The 17,206-nt window shown below is 39.5% G+C and overlaps 1 protein-coding gene across 5 annotated transcripts in view; it reads right to left on the bottom strand.

Annotated features, from left to right (window-relative positions):
- The window catches only part of LOC140739968 (phosphatidylinositol 4-phosphate 5-kinase type-1 gamma-like), a 182,552-nt gene extending 168,897 nt beyond the window's left edge, over nt 1–13,655 (bottom strand). For all 5 annotated transcript variants that reach the window (XM_073068680.1, XM_073068682.1, XM_073068685.1 and 2 more), the window contains exon 1: nt 13,326–13,655. In XM_073068680.1, coding sequence (XP_072924781.1) covers nt 13,326–13,428 — 103 coding nt within the window. In that variant the 5' untranslated portion in view covers nt 13,429–13,655. The remainder of the gene's footprint in view (nt 1–13,325) is intronic.
- Between the last annotated feature and the right edge of the window lie 3,551 nt (nt 13,656–17,206).

The following is a 17,206-nucleotide window of genomic DNA, read 5'->3' as shown; positions in this document are numbered from 1 at the left end:
CGGAGAATCTCACCTGGTCCCTCAACACCAGCTCCACAGCAAAGAAAGCCCAGCAGCGTCTCTATTTTCAGCAAAGGCTGAGGAAAGTCCATCTCCCACCCCCCCCCCCCATCCTCATCACATTCTACAGGGGTTGTATTGAGAGCATCCTGAGCAGCTGAATCACTGCGTGGTTCGGAAATTGCATCATCTCGGATCGCAATTCCCTGCAGCGGATACTGAGGTCAGCTGAAAAGATCATCAGGGTCTCCCTTCCCGCCATTTCAGACATTTACACTACACACTGCATCCGCAAAGCAAACAGCATTACGAAGGACCCCACGCACCCCTCATACAAACTCTTCTCCCTCCTGCCATCTGGGAAAAGGCACTGAAGCATTCGGGCTCTCACGACCATACTATGTAACAGTTTCTTCCCCCAAGCCATCGGAATCCTCAATACCCAGAGTTTGAACTGACACCAACTTACTGCCCTCTACTGTGCCTATTGTCTTATTTATTATTTATTGTAATGCCTGCACTGTTTTGTGCACTTTAAGCAGTCCTGGGTAGGTCTGTAGTCTAGTGTAGTTTTTATTTCTGTGTTGTTTTTACGTAGTTCAGTGTAGTTTTTGTACTGTTTCATGCAGCACCATGGTCCTGAAAAACGTTATCTCGTTTTTAATGTGTACCATACCAGTAGTTATGGTCGAAATGACAATAAAAAGTGACTTGACTTGAGAATGTCCAGCAACTTGCTGACAGCCATGGCATGTATGGGGTTTTCCAAAGAGAGCCAAGAACAGGATGAACATCAGGAAAATTAAGCAGGCAATGCACACTAGAAAGAAGACTCCAACAGCCAAAATAGCAAGTCTATCCTTCACGTGAATGTTGTTGCCTCCATCTCGTAACAACATATTCAGACAAACCTTACTACCACTTGCCTGGTTGACAAGAAATTGCGAAGGTACTAGATTAACAAAGCCTTTGGGGTAAATTGAATGCTTCATGCTGAGATCCTAAAACTCAGTAGTGAAGTGCATCAGTAACAAATCCACAATCTTATCATCCACATATGGGAAGAAACTCAAAGATGTTGTAATAATTACCATTTTTAAGATATGTGACAAATCTGACATCTCCCTAGTCTGTCACAAGAAAGGTCATCGTCAGGTTTTTCATCAACTGTCTCCTTGCCAAATCAGTCTGGAGTCCACCATCCAGAGGCACTATAGACATGATTGTCACCACGCAACATCCAAGAAGTGCGGGAGCAGCATCAGAACACAACCTCGGACTTCATTAAATCCTCAGACTTTATCATTCAGCAAGCACAGTGGAACAAATTCTTCAATTTCAACTCCCCAACAATCCACAGTCTAGCTTGCTTCTTTCTGCTTTATGATGGTATACCACCCTGGCAATAATAGCAACCAATCTGAGTGAAGACTGGTGTCAACCAAGGTTACATCATTTCCCCAAACCTTTACCTTCAATAAATTTTCCACTGGAATGAGCTAACTTTCAAAACCAAAGTGAAGCTATTCAATACAAACACCAAGACTAGGGGTGTAGTGGGCAGCAAAGTCGCCCTTTTGAAGTAGGTGGGAACCTCAGAATGCAACAGTGAGAGATTGAAGATGTCCTTGAATACTCCTGCCAGTTGGTTGGCACAGGTTTTCAGAGCCCTGCCAGGTACAGCATCAGAGCCTGACACCTTGCAAGGATTCACCAGCTTGAAAGATGCTGACAATTGGCCTCCAAGACAGAGATCACAGGGTCACCAGATGCTGCAACAGTTCACAAAGGTGCAGTTTTATTCTTCCTTTCAAAACATGCATAAAAAGCATTGAACTTATCTGGAAGCGAAGCATCACAGCCATTCACTACATTAGGTTTTGCATTGTAGGAAGTTATGCCTGCAAACCCTGCCAGAGCTGACATGCATCCAATTCCATCTCTAACCTCAATTGGAATTGTTATCTCACCCTTAAAATAGCCAACCATAAGTCATACCTGGAATACTTCTACAGTTCTGGATCACCAGTCTTGAATGCCACAGATTTAATCCTCAGCAGACAATAAATCTGGTTCATCCACTGTTTTTGGTTTGGATATATCCACTATGTTCTTTACAGCACACACTCATCCACACAAGTCTTGATGCAGTTGGTAACTACTGTGGCATTTTCATTCAGACACAAAAATGAATCCCTGAATATTGTCCAGTGCACTGACCCAAAGCAGCTGGAACATGTAAGTAATGCTTGAATTTGTGCAAACTTGGAGGCTGAGCTCCAAAACTTTGCCAACTTGTTCACTAAAACATAATACAAGAACATAAGAAATAGGAGCAGAAGTAGGCCATCTGGTTTGTCGAGCCTGCTCCGCCTTTCAATAAGATCATGGCTGATCTGGCCATGTATTCATCTGCACCTACCTGCCTTTTCCCCATAACCCTTAACTCCCCTACTATGCAAAAATCTATTCAACTTAAATATATTTACTGAGGTAGCCCCCACCACTTCATTGGGCAGAGAATTCCACAGATTCACCACACTCTGGGAAAAGCAGTTTCTCCTCATCTCCATTCTAAATCTACTCCCTGAATCTTGAGGCTGTGTCTCCTAGTTGTAGTCTCACCTACCAGTGGAAACAACTTTCCTGTCTCTATCTTATCTATCCCTTTCAGAATTTTATATGTTTCTATAAAATCTGCTCTCATTTTTATGAATTCCAGCAAGTACAGTCCCAGGCGACACAATCTCTCCTCATAGTTTAACCCCCTCATCTCTGGAATCAACCTGGTAAACTTCCTCTGCACTGCCTCCAAAGGCAGTATATCCTTCCTCAAGGAAAGAGACCAGAACCGCAGGCAGTACTCCAGGTGTGTCCGCACCAGTACCCTGTACAGTTGCAGCATAACCTCCCTGCTCTTAAATTCAATCCCTCTAGCAACGAAGGCCAGCATTTCATTAGCCTTCTTGATAGCCTGCTGCACCTGCAAGCCAATCTTTTGTGATTCATGCACAAGCACTCCCAAGTCCTTCTGCACAGGAGCATGCCACATTTTTTTTTTACCATTTAAATAATAATCTGATCTTCCATTTTTCCTTCCAAAGTGGAAGACCTCATACTTACCAATATTGTACTCCATCTGCCAGACCCTTGCCCACTTACTTTATCTACAGATATCTGCAGACTCTCCATATCTTCTGCACAATTTGCTTTTCCACTTAATTTAGTGTCATCAGCAAATTTAAATACAATATGTTTGGTCCCCTCTTCCAGATCATTAATGGATATCGTGAACAGCCCAGTCAAAACCCCTGCAGCAGACTACTCACCGCTGATTGCCAACCAGAGAAACACCCATGTATCCAAACTCTTTGCTTTCTATTAGTTAACCAATCCTCTATCCATGCTAATACATCACCCCCAACTCTATGCATCCTAATCTTATGGATAAACCTTTTGTTTGGCATCTTATCGAACACCTTATCTAATATCCATCTGTTCCCTCTTCCCACTGTGTTCATTATACTTCAAAGAACTCCAGTAAGTTTATCAAACAGGATCTGCCTTTGCTGAATCCAATGCTGCAAATACTGCTCATATGTTAACCCCTTCATTCCCAGAATTTTCCTCATGAACCTCCTCTGGACTCTCTCCAATGACAACATGTCCCTTCTGAGATATGGACCCAAAACTGTTAACAATACTCCAATTGCAGCCTGACTAGTGTATAATAAAGGCTCAGCATTATCTCCTTGCTTTTATATTCTATTCCCCTTGAAATAAATGGCAACATTGCATTTGCCTTCTTAACCACAGACTCAACCTGTAAATTAACCTTCTGGGGGTCTTGCACACGGACTCCTAAATCCCTCTGCACCTCTGATATTTCAACCTTCTCCCCATTTAGATAATAGTCCACACCATGATTCTTTTTACCAAAATGCATTATCATACATTTCCCAACACTATTCCATCTGCCACTTTGCTACCCATTCTTCCAGCTTATCCAAGTCCTGCTACAATCGCATTGCTTCCTCAGCACTAGAAGATTAAATGAACAAACATCAATGTCATTGGCCAACAACCCCTCCGCTGACACTCAGGACTGGGTTCCAACTGAGTCAATATAATTGCCTCTTATGCCAAAGTAAACCAAGGTTGGCAAGAATTTTTACTCCCAATTCTAATCTATAAACCCTTGTTGGAAAATTGCATCAAATTAAATGGGATCAAAATGATGATATTGATCCCAAGCAGATTGCAAGTCACTTATAATGGCAACTTACCTAATACACCAATTGCTATTCATGCAATTGTTACTCATGGAATTCTATCCCAGCCAGCAGTAAAACACCTTCACAAATGTGAGAATGGAAAATGCTGACAATGATGTTTTCACTTGTATTTTAAGATATTATTAAAACAGAGATTCTTTAATTCAAAGTATGTCATACATATACTTTAATTCTTAAAGGAGTCTTTTACATCAATCCTGCATTTGATCTGGTAAAGCCCACAGTCATCAAGAGAAACATTACAATGTTTTGGAGTAATATTTCAGAACAAGGAAGATGGTTATTATTGCTGAAAGACAATTATCCTAGCAACAGGTATCACTGTAGTGCATCAGACCATGTCCAATCACTAATTACCTCATAGTGTCAGTCATAAAAAAGTCCTGCACAGACACAGGCCTTTTGGCCCATCTAATCCATGCAGAACCATTTAAACTACCTACTCCCATTGATCTGCACCATACCCCTCCATACTCCTACCACTGATGTACCTATCCAAACTTTTCTTAAACATTGAAATTGAACTTGCATGTACCACTTGTACTGGCAGCTTATTCTACATTCTCACAACTTTCTGAGTGAAGAAATTTCCCCATATTCCTCTTAAAATTTTCACCTTTCACCCTTAACCCATGACCCCAAGTTGTAGTCTCACCCAACCTCAGTTCAAAAAGCCTGTTTGCATTTACCCATCTATACCCCTCATTTGTATACCTCCATCAAATCTCTTCTCAATCTTCTACATTCTAAAGAATAAAGTCCTAACCTATCCAATCTTTTCTTATAACTCTGGTTCTTCAGTCCTGGCAACATCCTTGTAAATTTTCTGTCCTCTTTCAACCCTACTTACATCTTTCCTATAGGTAGGTAACCAAAACTGCACACAATACCCCAAATTAGGCATCACCAATGTTTTATACAACTTTAAAATAACAGTCCATCTCCTGTACTCAGTACTTTGATTTATGAAGACCAATGAGCCAAAAGCTTTCTTCAGGACCCTACCTACCTGTGACACCACTTGAATTATGGACCTGTATTCCTAGATCCCTTTGTTCTACAGCACTCCTCAGTGCCCTACTGTTCACTGTGTAAGACCTACCCTGGTTGGCCCTACCAAAGTGCAACACGTCACACTTGTCTGCATTAAATTCCACCTGCCATTTGCAGCCCATTTTTCCACCAGGTCCAGATCTCACTGATAGCTCTGATAGTCTTCCTGTCTGTCCACTACGCCCACAAACTTGATGTCATCCACAAATTTGCTGATCCAGTTAACCACATTATCATCCAGATCATTGACACAGGTGGCAAACAGCAATGCACCCAGCACCGATCCCTGCAGCACTCCACTAGCCACAGGCCTCCAGTCAGAGAGGCAACCATCTACCACCACTCTTGGGCTTCTACCACAAAGCCAATGTTTCATCCAATTTACTACATCATTTTGAATGTCGACCAACTGAACCTTCTTGACAAACCTCCCATGTGGGACCTGGTCAAATGCCTTGCTGAAGTCCATGTAATAACATCCACTGCCTTGCCTTCATCAACTTTCCTGGTAACTTCCTTGAAAAACTATAAAAGATTGGTTAGACACAAACTACCACTCATGAAGCCAGGATGACTATCCCTAATCAATCCATGTCTATCCAAATACTCGTATTTAGTCCCTTAGAATACTTTCCAATGGCTTTCCCACTATTGACGCAAGGCTGACTGGCCTATAATTTCCTCGTTTATTTTTAGAGCCTTTCTTAAACAGCGGAACAACAATCCCCTGGTACCTCTCCTGTCACTAAGAATATTGGGTAAGTGTCTTGGCTGTGGCCCCTGTAATTTCTGCACTTGCCTCCCACAGGATCCAAGGGAACACCACACCAGTATGTCAAGCCCTGGGGATTTATTCAACCTAATTTGCCTCAAGACAGAAAACACCCCCTCGTCTGTAATCTGTATAGGGCCCATGAAGTCAATGCTGCTTTGCCTCACTTCTACAGACTGTGGCTGTCTCCTAAGTAAATACAGATCCAAAAATGCAATTTAAAATCTCCCTGATTTCTTTTGGCTCCACTCATGGATTATCACTCTGATATTCCTTCATTTGATCAGAAATGAGTAAGTTCACAGATAATTGCAAGTTGTTCAATCCTAATCAGGACACTTCAAAAATGAGGTTTTCCACACCAGTATGCAACAAGATCCAGACAAAATTCAGACATGGGCTAGTAAACAGATATTAACATTCTCAACACTCAACTGCCTAGGAATTACCATCTTCAACAAGAGATTATATGACCACATTTTCTTGACATTCAATTGCATAAATACTGTGACTGCGAGAACTGGTCAGAGACTGGGTATTGTATGGTGAGAGACTCATCTTCAAACACCCCAAAGATTTCTTGCCATCCACGAGACACCTCAGGAGCTTAAAGGAATTCATTCCACTTGCTTAGATGAATGCATCCAACTGCACTCAAGCAGTTCTACGTCACATATACAAATCAGCCTATGCTTTTGGAACCTCGTCCACCACCGGCTCAGCTTGCATTTAATGCACCACAATTATTTACCCAGACTACTTGAGCAGCACTTCTCAAACCCCATAACCATTACTATTCATCTTCTCTAGTGCTGGGTCCAAATTCTGGAACTCCCTAGTTAACACCATGTGAGCACCATCACCAGAAGGACTGCAGTGTTTCAAGAATGTGACACAATACCACCTTTTCACAGGCAACTGGGCATGGGATATGAACATTAGTTATGCTGGGAATACCAACATCCTAAAATATGAAATTGAAAACAGTTCCATGATCTGAAATTCACTAACGTTAATAATCAAGTCAGACTAAAGCATTATCCTATTCCATGAACCAACCCATTTATACCTGCAACAAATTCCAAATCAGCTGCTCCTTCCATCCCATGAAACAGTACCACAAAAGATCATTTGATCAGAAGAAACTGCCTTCCCACACTGGAAGTCAAACTCAAAAGAATGTTGTAATTTCACTTCATTCAATATAGAAAAAGATTAATATATCATGTTTCAAATCCTCTGATTTCCAGTAATACTCAGAAAATAAACTTTTCATCAGATTCCTTCAACAGATTACTGCTCTGTTGGATATTTCATGCATTTTCTATTATCGCAAATTTTATTTGTTCTTCTTAGTCTTTTGAAACGACCTGGAGTTCTTTAGATTACTTGCACAATTCACTGCAATTTCAATTATTTCATAATCACAAGATTAGAAATAATGCATAGGCATGGGCTAATACAGAAATAATATTAGTCAATACTGATTAAAGCACATAGTTGAAAAACCAAAAATTTACTCCATGATTCAAAACCAATCTTAGACCCAGGCAACAATGTGCTTTGTGTCTTATTTTGCAGTCATATGTTAAAAGTCCAGATGTAGTGCCAACTTTGTGTGTCTGGCATCACTGGTCATTTGAAAACAGACATCAGATAAATGAGGCAAAAAGATGGTGAATGGGGGAAAAGTAAAAAAAAACACAAACTGAAATAACATGCATTCATGATGTCATGTTAGATCAACTGATGCCCAAACAGTGACTCTTTATTGACTATAAAGCTCAATCTTTCTTGCAAGCAGCTCAACGAATTCAATATCATACCTAGCTTCTGTAATTTAGATTTAATATAGGCAGTTTCAGAAGCAAATACATTACTGTCACTAATCATTACTTTCTAGAAACCATCAAAGGATCTCCCAATCTACAAGCCTCCACAAATCCTCTAAAATAAGGAACGATTACCTGTGTAACGTATTTATTGATTTTGACAGAGTTCAATCTTGAAGGCATTTTGATTTTACACTATTGTCACTGGATTACTTTGCAGCAAATTAATATTAAGGTTCCAAAGCAGTACTCATAAGCTAATATTCATTGATACAATTTAATAAGCTTGAGAACTGATATTAACTTACCAGCAATTACCATGATGTAGCACAGAAACAATAAAGGAAAGCCAATGGTAATCTAGGCACTGCAAGTTAAAAGCAATATGAAGGCTATGGTGAAGTAGCTCACTGGGATGTTTCTAAGGAAGACATTACAACTATATGCAAAAACTATGTAATTATAAGAGGAATATTGCTCCTTAAACTGGAGAAGGTGAGCAGATTCAGTTAGTGTTTTAAAGTCAAAGTACTACAGAAACAAGTAGCTTCCAATACTAGTGGAAATCTGGGGGAGGAGAGATGGAGGAGAGGGCACAAAGAATTACACTGACTTGCAAAATAACCAAACCATCAATGGTTAGAGTTTGAAATTTGGAATGACCTCCCAATTAAGATTTGTAGAAACAGTTTTAATGGAAGATAAAGGAAAACCAATGCACTTATAAAATAGTCATAGGGATGGGTGATGCATCAAAGATTGGGACTAAGTGAGTGTTGCTCTTCCAAGGGATTGATGCAGCAGAATGGGCCAGAATTGTATCCCTTTGTGTTCACTCACTAATAAAAAGATATAGTGGCACTACAGATGGTGCAAATGTGATTTGAATTACATTAGGAGAATGAAGGATTATATCTACTCAAAGACTGAAAAGATTTGACTCTTGAGAAAAATGAACAGAAGCTGGAGGGATAACCTACTGGATGTCTTTAAAAATTTCAATAGACTGGACAGGAGAAAGCACTTCCACCCTAAGCTGGAGACCAAATCTAAACGATATAAATAAAGGTTATTAATGAGCACAATAGGAAATTAAAGGGAAATTTTCCATTTAACGGGCAAGCTAAGTAAGTACATGAAATAGAAAGAATCAAAGACACTTTCATAAGATTAACAATATGTAACTAAATACACATAAAATGGTCCATTTCTTGCTATGCATTCTTAGTATTTATCCACTTCACAAAGATGAGAGTTCTTGATGAAGAGAAGCTGCTACCATGTACAAGCCACCTATAAATCCTAAAGACATGCATACAATTGCTCCTAGCCAATGGAATTGAAATAAATTCAACAGAGAGTTCTATACAATGTTAAATAAATGTACTTAAATGCCTTAATGAAATGGATGGAATAAGCAGCAACTTCAGTTACAATAAACAGGCTTCAAATTGAAACCATTTGGCAAAATATCAAAGCCATTGTAAAACCACAATGTATGATAGATTTTCTGCTTCTCTGAGAAAGGAGGAACAGAAAAAAAAATTCACAAAAAAATGGACTGAAATTAAAATACATTAAAAATGTCAGTTTTGGCTATAAGGTGGGTACACTGATTCTGAAGAATTTGGGATTAAGTACAATTCCTGTAAGGGAACACTGCATTTTTGGAGGATAAATTTTTTCAGGATAAGTGGAATAGAAGCTTCATCTTTCCCAAGTCAACATGATAGATAGATAGATAGATAGATACTTTATTCATCCCCATGGGGAAATTCAACTTTTTTTCCAATGTCCCATACACTTGTTGTAGCAAAACTAATTACATACAATACTTAACTCAGTAAAAAAATATGATATGCATCTAAATCACTATCACAAAAAGCATTAATAATAGCTTTTAAAAAGTTCTTAAGTCCTGGCGGTTGAATTGTAAAGCCTAATGGCATTGGGGAGTATTGACCTCTTCATCCTGTCTGAGGAGCATTGCATCGATAGTAACCTGTCGCTGAAACTGCTTCTCTGTCTCTGGATGGTGCTATGTAGAGGATGTTCAGAGTTTTCCATAATTGACCGTAGCCTACTCAGCGCCCTTCGCTCAGCTACCGATGTTAAACTCTCCAGTACTTTGCCCACGACAGAGCCCGCCTTCCTAACCAGCTTATTAAGACGTGAGGCGTCCCTCTTCTTAATGCTTCCTCCCCAACACGCCACCACAAAGAAAAGAACATAAACTATTCCATAACATTAGTAAAGAAAGAACATTCCTCCAGCTTCCTGACCAATTTCATATCATGCAATCAATGCTACAAAATATAGTATATTCTCACTGGATATCAATTTCATTTTTGATTGTGGATCAGAAATTCCCTTATGAAACAGTGCATTAACTATGCTTCAAAAATAACTAACTGGTTCAAAAACTCTTCAGAATATTCCAAAGATGAAAAGCATTACAATAAATAGATGTTATTTCTTTCAAAAAAAATAGAATGCTGGTTACATAACTTGGAAATACTAAAACAACAATGCTGCTCAAACTAAAAGACAACCAATAAAATGAGTAATTAGTCAGCATATAAATCAGGCAGAAAGGTTAACTCTTGATGGCTAGATAATACCTGAAAGGTTAATCTGTCTCTTTCATTTTAATTCCTAAGCAAGAGCTATATATACCCAAAACTTTCTGTAGATTTCTTGTTATTTCTTCTTCTTTCTAAGACAGTGCATGCCATTCACACAGAAGGTCCTCAGAATTGATGACCGATAAAACGATTTTGCTCTTTTGTTAACTTTATTTAAGGTCATCGTTTCAATCAATAATCAGGAATAAAACAGAACCACTTATTTCAGAATGAATGTCATTTGGGCTTCCCTAATGTTTTGAGGTGCCTGCTGTAGGTAAATATGCAGGAGGATAGAGATTACTGCTGCTCAGCACAGTAAGTACATCAACATCAGCGCTCTCAGGCCAACATTCCATGCAGCGAGACATTCAACCAGCTTGAACAGATGAGTCACGCTGTTCACAAGCCCTACATCAGACTTCTACAATTAAATGATTACCAAAACAACAAGAGAAAAAGCTTCAAGGATTTTCTCAAAGCCCCCCTAAAAAAAAGTTACATCGCCCACCCCTCCCCCTCAATTCATGGCAATCCTTGGACCATGACTGTTGAAAATGAAGCTGCATTCAGGATAATACTGATAATCAAGAGTCTTCATCTGGAGAATATAGAAACCCAGTGACAATGGTGAATGGAACCCATACTCACCCATCACACACTGCCCATTAATTACCCATTAATCACCAATTATGGATCTCAAATTTACTTTACAATCTGTCTCAACTGATGAAGAGGATTGGAAGCAAATCATTTTGACCCCCCCCAACACCTACCCCAGGGAGGGGGGCATCTTTCTCTACCCAAAATAGAGACCAAAGTCCATTGTAGTATTTCAGTGCACCAGAAGCTCCTAGGTTAAATCCAATCATTCCACTGCATTCATTGATAGGGATAGATTGAATGGTATAATGCTTTAGGAATGGAAAAGAGAAAATGATTAAGATCTATCATGTCCTGATAGACTATGTATTTCATTTTTAAGTATTCGTTAACCTTTATTATATGCATTATAAACATCTCATTTCCTTAAAACTAAGAGAGACGAATCACAGACATCCAGCTTTACTTGTCCATCAACCTTTCCCTCATTACTTTCCTGAATCTCAAGCAATTTATAACTGTATTGTGCATTGTTATTTATAAATCTTTCCATGGTCTCTCTTCAGGCCACTCTCCCTAATTTCAAGCTCTCATTCACTAGGATATTTTCCATTGCTTACTGACATTTTACCATCTATTCTTCTGCTACATAAGACAGTGGAACTTACAAGTCAGCACCTACTTTGAATCTGCTAGACATTCCCTTGTCTTACCACCTTTAAAAGCCTTGTTCAAACTGCCTCTCATTGCTTATGATTTCGTTATCTACTCTCCATATAGTTCCCTTCTTGAATTACCCCATATCCTTCACAACATTGCAAACACCTTGTGACAGCAATTGCAGTCACAAAGCACAGTATTTGCATTATATAGTGCCTAAATTGAATGATTTTAGAGAAGTCTCATTTACAAATACTTAATTTTTCATAACTTTGCTTTTTCTGATTTACATTCACATTAACCCAAAGCATTTATTTTTATTGCAAAAGCCCAATTGCACCCAGCATCAATTTGTATTCTGCTTCTGAAGTCATCCACTACATAATGTTACGTGAAATGACATTAAAAATCATTTGGCAAACAATTTTGCGTGACCCCATACCATATTAACTGCTTTATGATGAAAAAGTTAAGATTTCTGACCAAAAATATTACTCCTTTGTTTCTTCCAGTGAAATATCTGCATCATGCTGATAGCAGAGTACTTGTTCCAAGCTCAGCAGGAAATAAACGTTTTCAGTATTTTATTACATGGGCTTTCAGACATAGATTCAATACCCTCAAGGGTTTGTGAGATCATTATTTAGTTTTATACTTAATTTCATATGACCACTTAATTTGTAGTAAGTATTTAGTTTTCCTGTCAATAACTCGCTATCAGAATCAAAGCCATTAGTATCTATAAACGTATTAATACTTGCAAGATGTTCCCATTAGAAAATAACACTGCAAGATTTTAACTCCAATAAGTGGATATCAAACCTACATGATTTCATTTTCCAAAACACATCATAAATACTCCCAAAATGGAAAACACCAACCCAAACAAAAAAAAATTCTCTTCACACCCAAACCAGGATACAAAAGCAATGTGAAATTCTTGAATATTATCAAAATAGTGAAAGGGATCATGCAGAGCTGACCTTCTGCATTTCTTAACCCTCTAATTATTTGCTAAGACATTCCCTTATGAGTAATTTGGTCTTTGTTAACAAGATCATTCAAGCAATGGCAGGTTTATGTAATAAAGTTTAAATATTTGAAAAACGGTTAATGTTTGTGGTACCTTTGAAGAAGTGGCAGTGCTGCAGAGGGCATCTTTCAGAGCAGCAGGATGTCAGTGTGCGCTCTCAAATTCCACATCAGCTGTGCCTTTTTACATAAAAGAGGTTTTTACTGCGGTTGTGTTTCTTGGAGCAGCCTGGATAAAAGTGGTGGTGAGGCAGGCAGCTGAGGGTGGTGGGAGTAGGGACTGTGTATCCGGATCCTGCACACTACCGCACACCGTCGCCCCAAAGGGGTCGGGGTAGACCGAACACCGTAAAACACCTGATCCCCTTCAATGGGGGGCGAGATCCCGGCACCGACCCTCCAGTGGAGAGATTAACATACACCGATCTACGCAGCTATATATTCCCCCTCTTACCTATAGCGCACAGGTCTCCCTCGGCTCCCGCGATCGCCGCCTTCCCGGCCGCCGGTGGTTCGCTCTCACCTCCGGCCTCCGTCGACGCTCCGTCCGGTTCCATTCAGCCCTGACAAGATTTTATATGTAATTACGGAGAAACCTTGCGCTGGGAGGATTTGTTTTTGAAATACGTTACCGGATTCGGTTGCAGTGAGAGCAACCGCTTTGTTTCTGCCGAAGGCGCGAGACTGGTCAGCGACCGGGTTTTCATTCACACGGTAAGTAACAGCCACCCGGCTCCTCGCACCAGCAACAAAAACATCAACGGAGCCCGTTGCCGCGTCGTCACGGCTCCGTGTACACCAGAAACTGCGCGTCATTGCAGGGCGCGTACATCACCGACGTCATCACGGTCAGGTAGACCCCCTTTTCGAAAACGTCATTCATTTCAACCTGATTTTATTACGTCATTGCTAATGTTCAAGCGTTGACCAAGTGTCAGGGCTTAGTTAATCACCGTGGTACTTGTGTGAGCAACCCATGGGAAATCCAACTGGAATTTTTAAATGTTTTAATTTCATTTTCATACTTTCATTTATTAACCCTAACAACATAGAATCTGGGAGAAGGTGGTGTGTTACTCTGAGTAATTATCGTCATGGAAGAGCTAGCTGTACTTCCCAGTTAACTGGTAGAACAGCGTACTGTGAAGATGGAAAAAAAAGCTGGAAGGTGTAGGTGGAGGTGTAGGAGGCCAGATGCTCTGTAATGTATTCTCTCCCAAACTTTGACAACTCAAATCACACTTTACATCATAAAAATATTTTAGAGCATTTAAAAATTCCATCCCATCCATCACATGATTAGATAAATATAAACATATTTACTTGTTCATTTTTCTACCGTGTGAATAATTTTCCAAAATTTCATGGGACATCTGATAATTAAACCAGAAGAGAACTGATGTAATCACAAGCAATGGAATCAGTCAGAATTGTCAATCCTACAACATTTCAAGGTGAGATGTAACACTGTTTATTTATCACCTCTATTAAGAGCCATGATAAGATCCATGTGCAGTTATTTGGGAATTGACACCAATACTTGGTAGAATACTACGAAAAGATTGATCAAAAGTTTTTTTTGAAGGTTAGAAGAACAGTAAAACACTAGAGGCAAAGAATAGTTTAGTCAACAGAATCAAAGAAGTTAAAGATCCATATTGTGAATTTAGGAAATAAACAAGAGCAATTGAAGCTTTATTAGTGAGAATGTTGAAATACATATGTTAAACTTGTCTACGCCATCAAACTTGAACATGCCAATTGTTATGCTCCAAATTTAACTCCATTTTAGTTTTTCTCATGATAGCAATTAACTTTTTTTTGAAGATTCTTTTTTAATTTTAGAGATACAGCTCAGTACCAGACTCTTCTGTCCCAACAAGCACATATTGCCCAATTACACCCATGAGACCAATTAACCTGCTCACCTGTACATTTTTGCATTGTTGGGGGTAACTGGAGCACCCAGAAGAAATCCATGCTGTCACAGAGAGAACTTACAAACTCCTTACAGGCAGTGGCAGGAATTGAACCCCAGTCGCTGGCGCTGTAAAGCATTGCGCTAACCACTAGTCTGCCATGCCACCCAATGGCTTTTTACATGGCAGCCATTCATTAGACATTTCAAGTGAATAATTCAAGTGGTCATTATGTATCTGCAGGCCTTAATAGTACATATTATCAACTATTCATTGGCATATGCATCACAAGTTAGCCCAATCCTATCATAATCTGACTTATTCGGTTATGGACCCAACAACATGAGCTCAGCCCCTGCAGCCTAGTCAAAATGAGCAGAGTGTGCAACTAAATCGGGCATGACTACTGTATGGTTCTGTCATTGTGGAGGGCATGCAGTCATTTCAAAATCTGCCCAGTTTCCTATAAGTATACAGAGACTAGGGAAGGTGCTTGGCTGATTTTCCCTTTCCTAAACTCAGCCCAATGAACAGTGAAAGCTGTTTTAGTTGAGATCAGCTAGAGGAACTCTGCATTTCCTGTAAGGTGAAATGTCATTAGCAAGAAATGTTAATTCCTCCAATAATGTTTCCTGACCAAGCATTTTCCGGTTTTATTTCAAGTTTCCACCATCAACGGTGGCTTGCTTTTGTAAAGAGACTGAGCAGAGGTCTTTGAGTTTTATAACTATTTGGCAAATATTCCATTTTTAAAGAGGCGTTCTTAGACTCATATTATCTGGAAGTCTTATCAGTACCAGAGTTAATAATAAGGCTGCAGATTAGTGATTGCACATTATAATTATCAGCTCTTTAATTACAGTGTGAAGTCATTCCATGCAAAATCTTGCAGCTTCTCTAATTAGAGAAGATGCAATCCTATGGCGTGATTGTGAAATCTATTTCTTGTGCCTTGTATATATTGCAATAGTTTGTGGCTCTGCTGAACATTTGATACACATTTTATTTGTAAAACTTTTTTCTTCATTGATAAAGGTGAAAAACATACAAATGCCTAAAATCAGAAACAGCGAAACTGAAGATATGAGTACACTGTAGGTTATTTAGAGTAAATGCAGAGAATAGACAATGGTTGGAACTGAGCATGTTCCAAAGAACACCAGCTTTATAAAAAGCTTGACAGTTCTGTGGTGCACTCCTGACACTGTTTAGCTTCTGTGGTTTTCTTTTTTGCCTCCTTTGGTGTTACAATTTTTACTTCATCTCAAAAGAGGATGAGTGTTTATTGTGTGCAGTTCCACCAACACCAGCCAAACCCAAGTGGCTGAACTTCAAGTACAGGCCAAGAGAATGGGTGACTGCAGTTAATCTATTAGCACTAGAAAGTGCATTATTGTCACATGTACCAAGATTCAATGAAAAACTTTGTTTTGCATGATATTCATGCAAATCATTCCAAGCAGAAGTACATCAAGGAAGTGCAAAGGGAAAAGCAATAACAAGATGCATGATGTATTGTTGTAGTTACAGAGAAAGTGGAATGCAGGTAAACAAATAGATGCAAAGGTCACAGTGAGGTAGATGGAGAGATCAAGAATTCATTTTCAGTGTACAAGAGATCTGTTGAAGAATCTGAGCCTAGCCATCGTCTGGGCCAAACACACAGATGTTGTCGCTTGAGCAATGTGTTAGATGGTGACTGGCTCATGTGCAATCCATCTCAAGATCCTGTTCCCTTAAACAAACTCACATCCAGCCTTTCATAATCCACCACACCTGAGGCAAATATTGTAAAGCATGATCTCAAATTTAAGCTCTTAACCCCAACTGAACTTACTTTCTTCTTCTGGATTTTCTCAGGCTCCAGAATTCTTCATTCCCCCCCCCCCCTTTTTAATGCACCATCAGAAGTCATGTCTTTATCTACATAGATGAGGAGTGTCCAAACATTTGTACTTATGGGATTGCTTTCAGATTAGAGCAGAAGGCCACTTGTTAAAGTTCCTGTGAGTGCATAAACCCTTAGCTGGATGTCAAGCAACATACAATGCTCATTTGTAAACACCTACTGTAGTTGTGATCTCCACAAATGTCATGGAGTTGAAATACTGAGACAAAACCTAATTGAAGAGATGGGGTCTTCTCTTATGGTGGGGTCTTCTCAAGAGATGGTGTAAATTAAAGGGGCTGAGTTCAGAATGCAGACTCATCCAAATGACTGTGGCTTTTACTCTTTGGGAGATTACTGGTTACCCAAATGTGCACCTTCCCTTTCTGCTGATTACCCCAAATGTCCCACCCAGTAATTATCTCCTTGAAGTCATCCTTTCTCCAAATCTTCACCTGACTATTCCTGTTTAACTTTCCAACTGCATCCCACACCTCAAACATCTCAATTCGCTATCTGATTGCATAC

This window comes from Hemitrygon akajei, chromosome 16 (genome assembly GCF_048418815.1).
Source record: "Hemitrygon akajei chromosome 16, sHemAka1.3, whole genome shotgun sequence".
Taxonomy (NCBI): domain Eukaryota; kingdom Metazoa; phylum Chordata; class Chondrichthyes; order Myliobatiformes; family Dasyatidae; genus Hemitrygon; species Hemitrygon akajei.
Note: the sequence above shows the minus strand (reverse complement) of the source record. Positions and strands in the feature narration are given on the sequence as shown.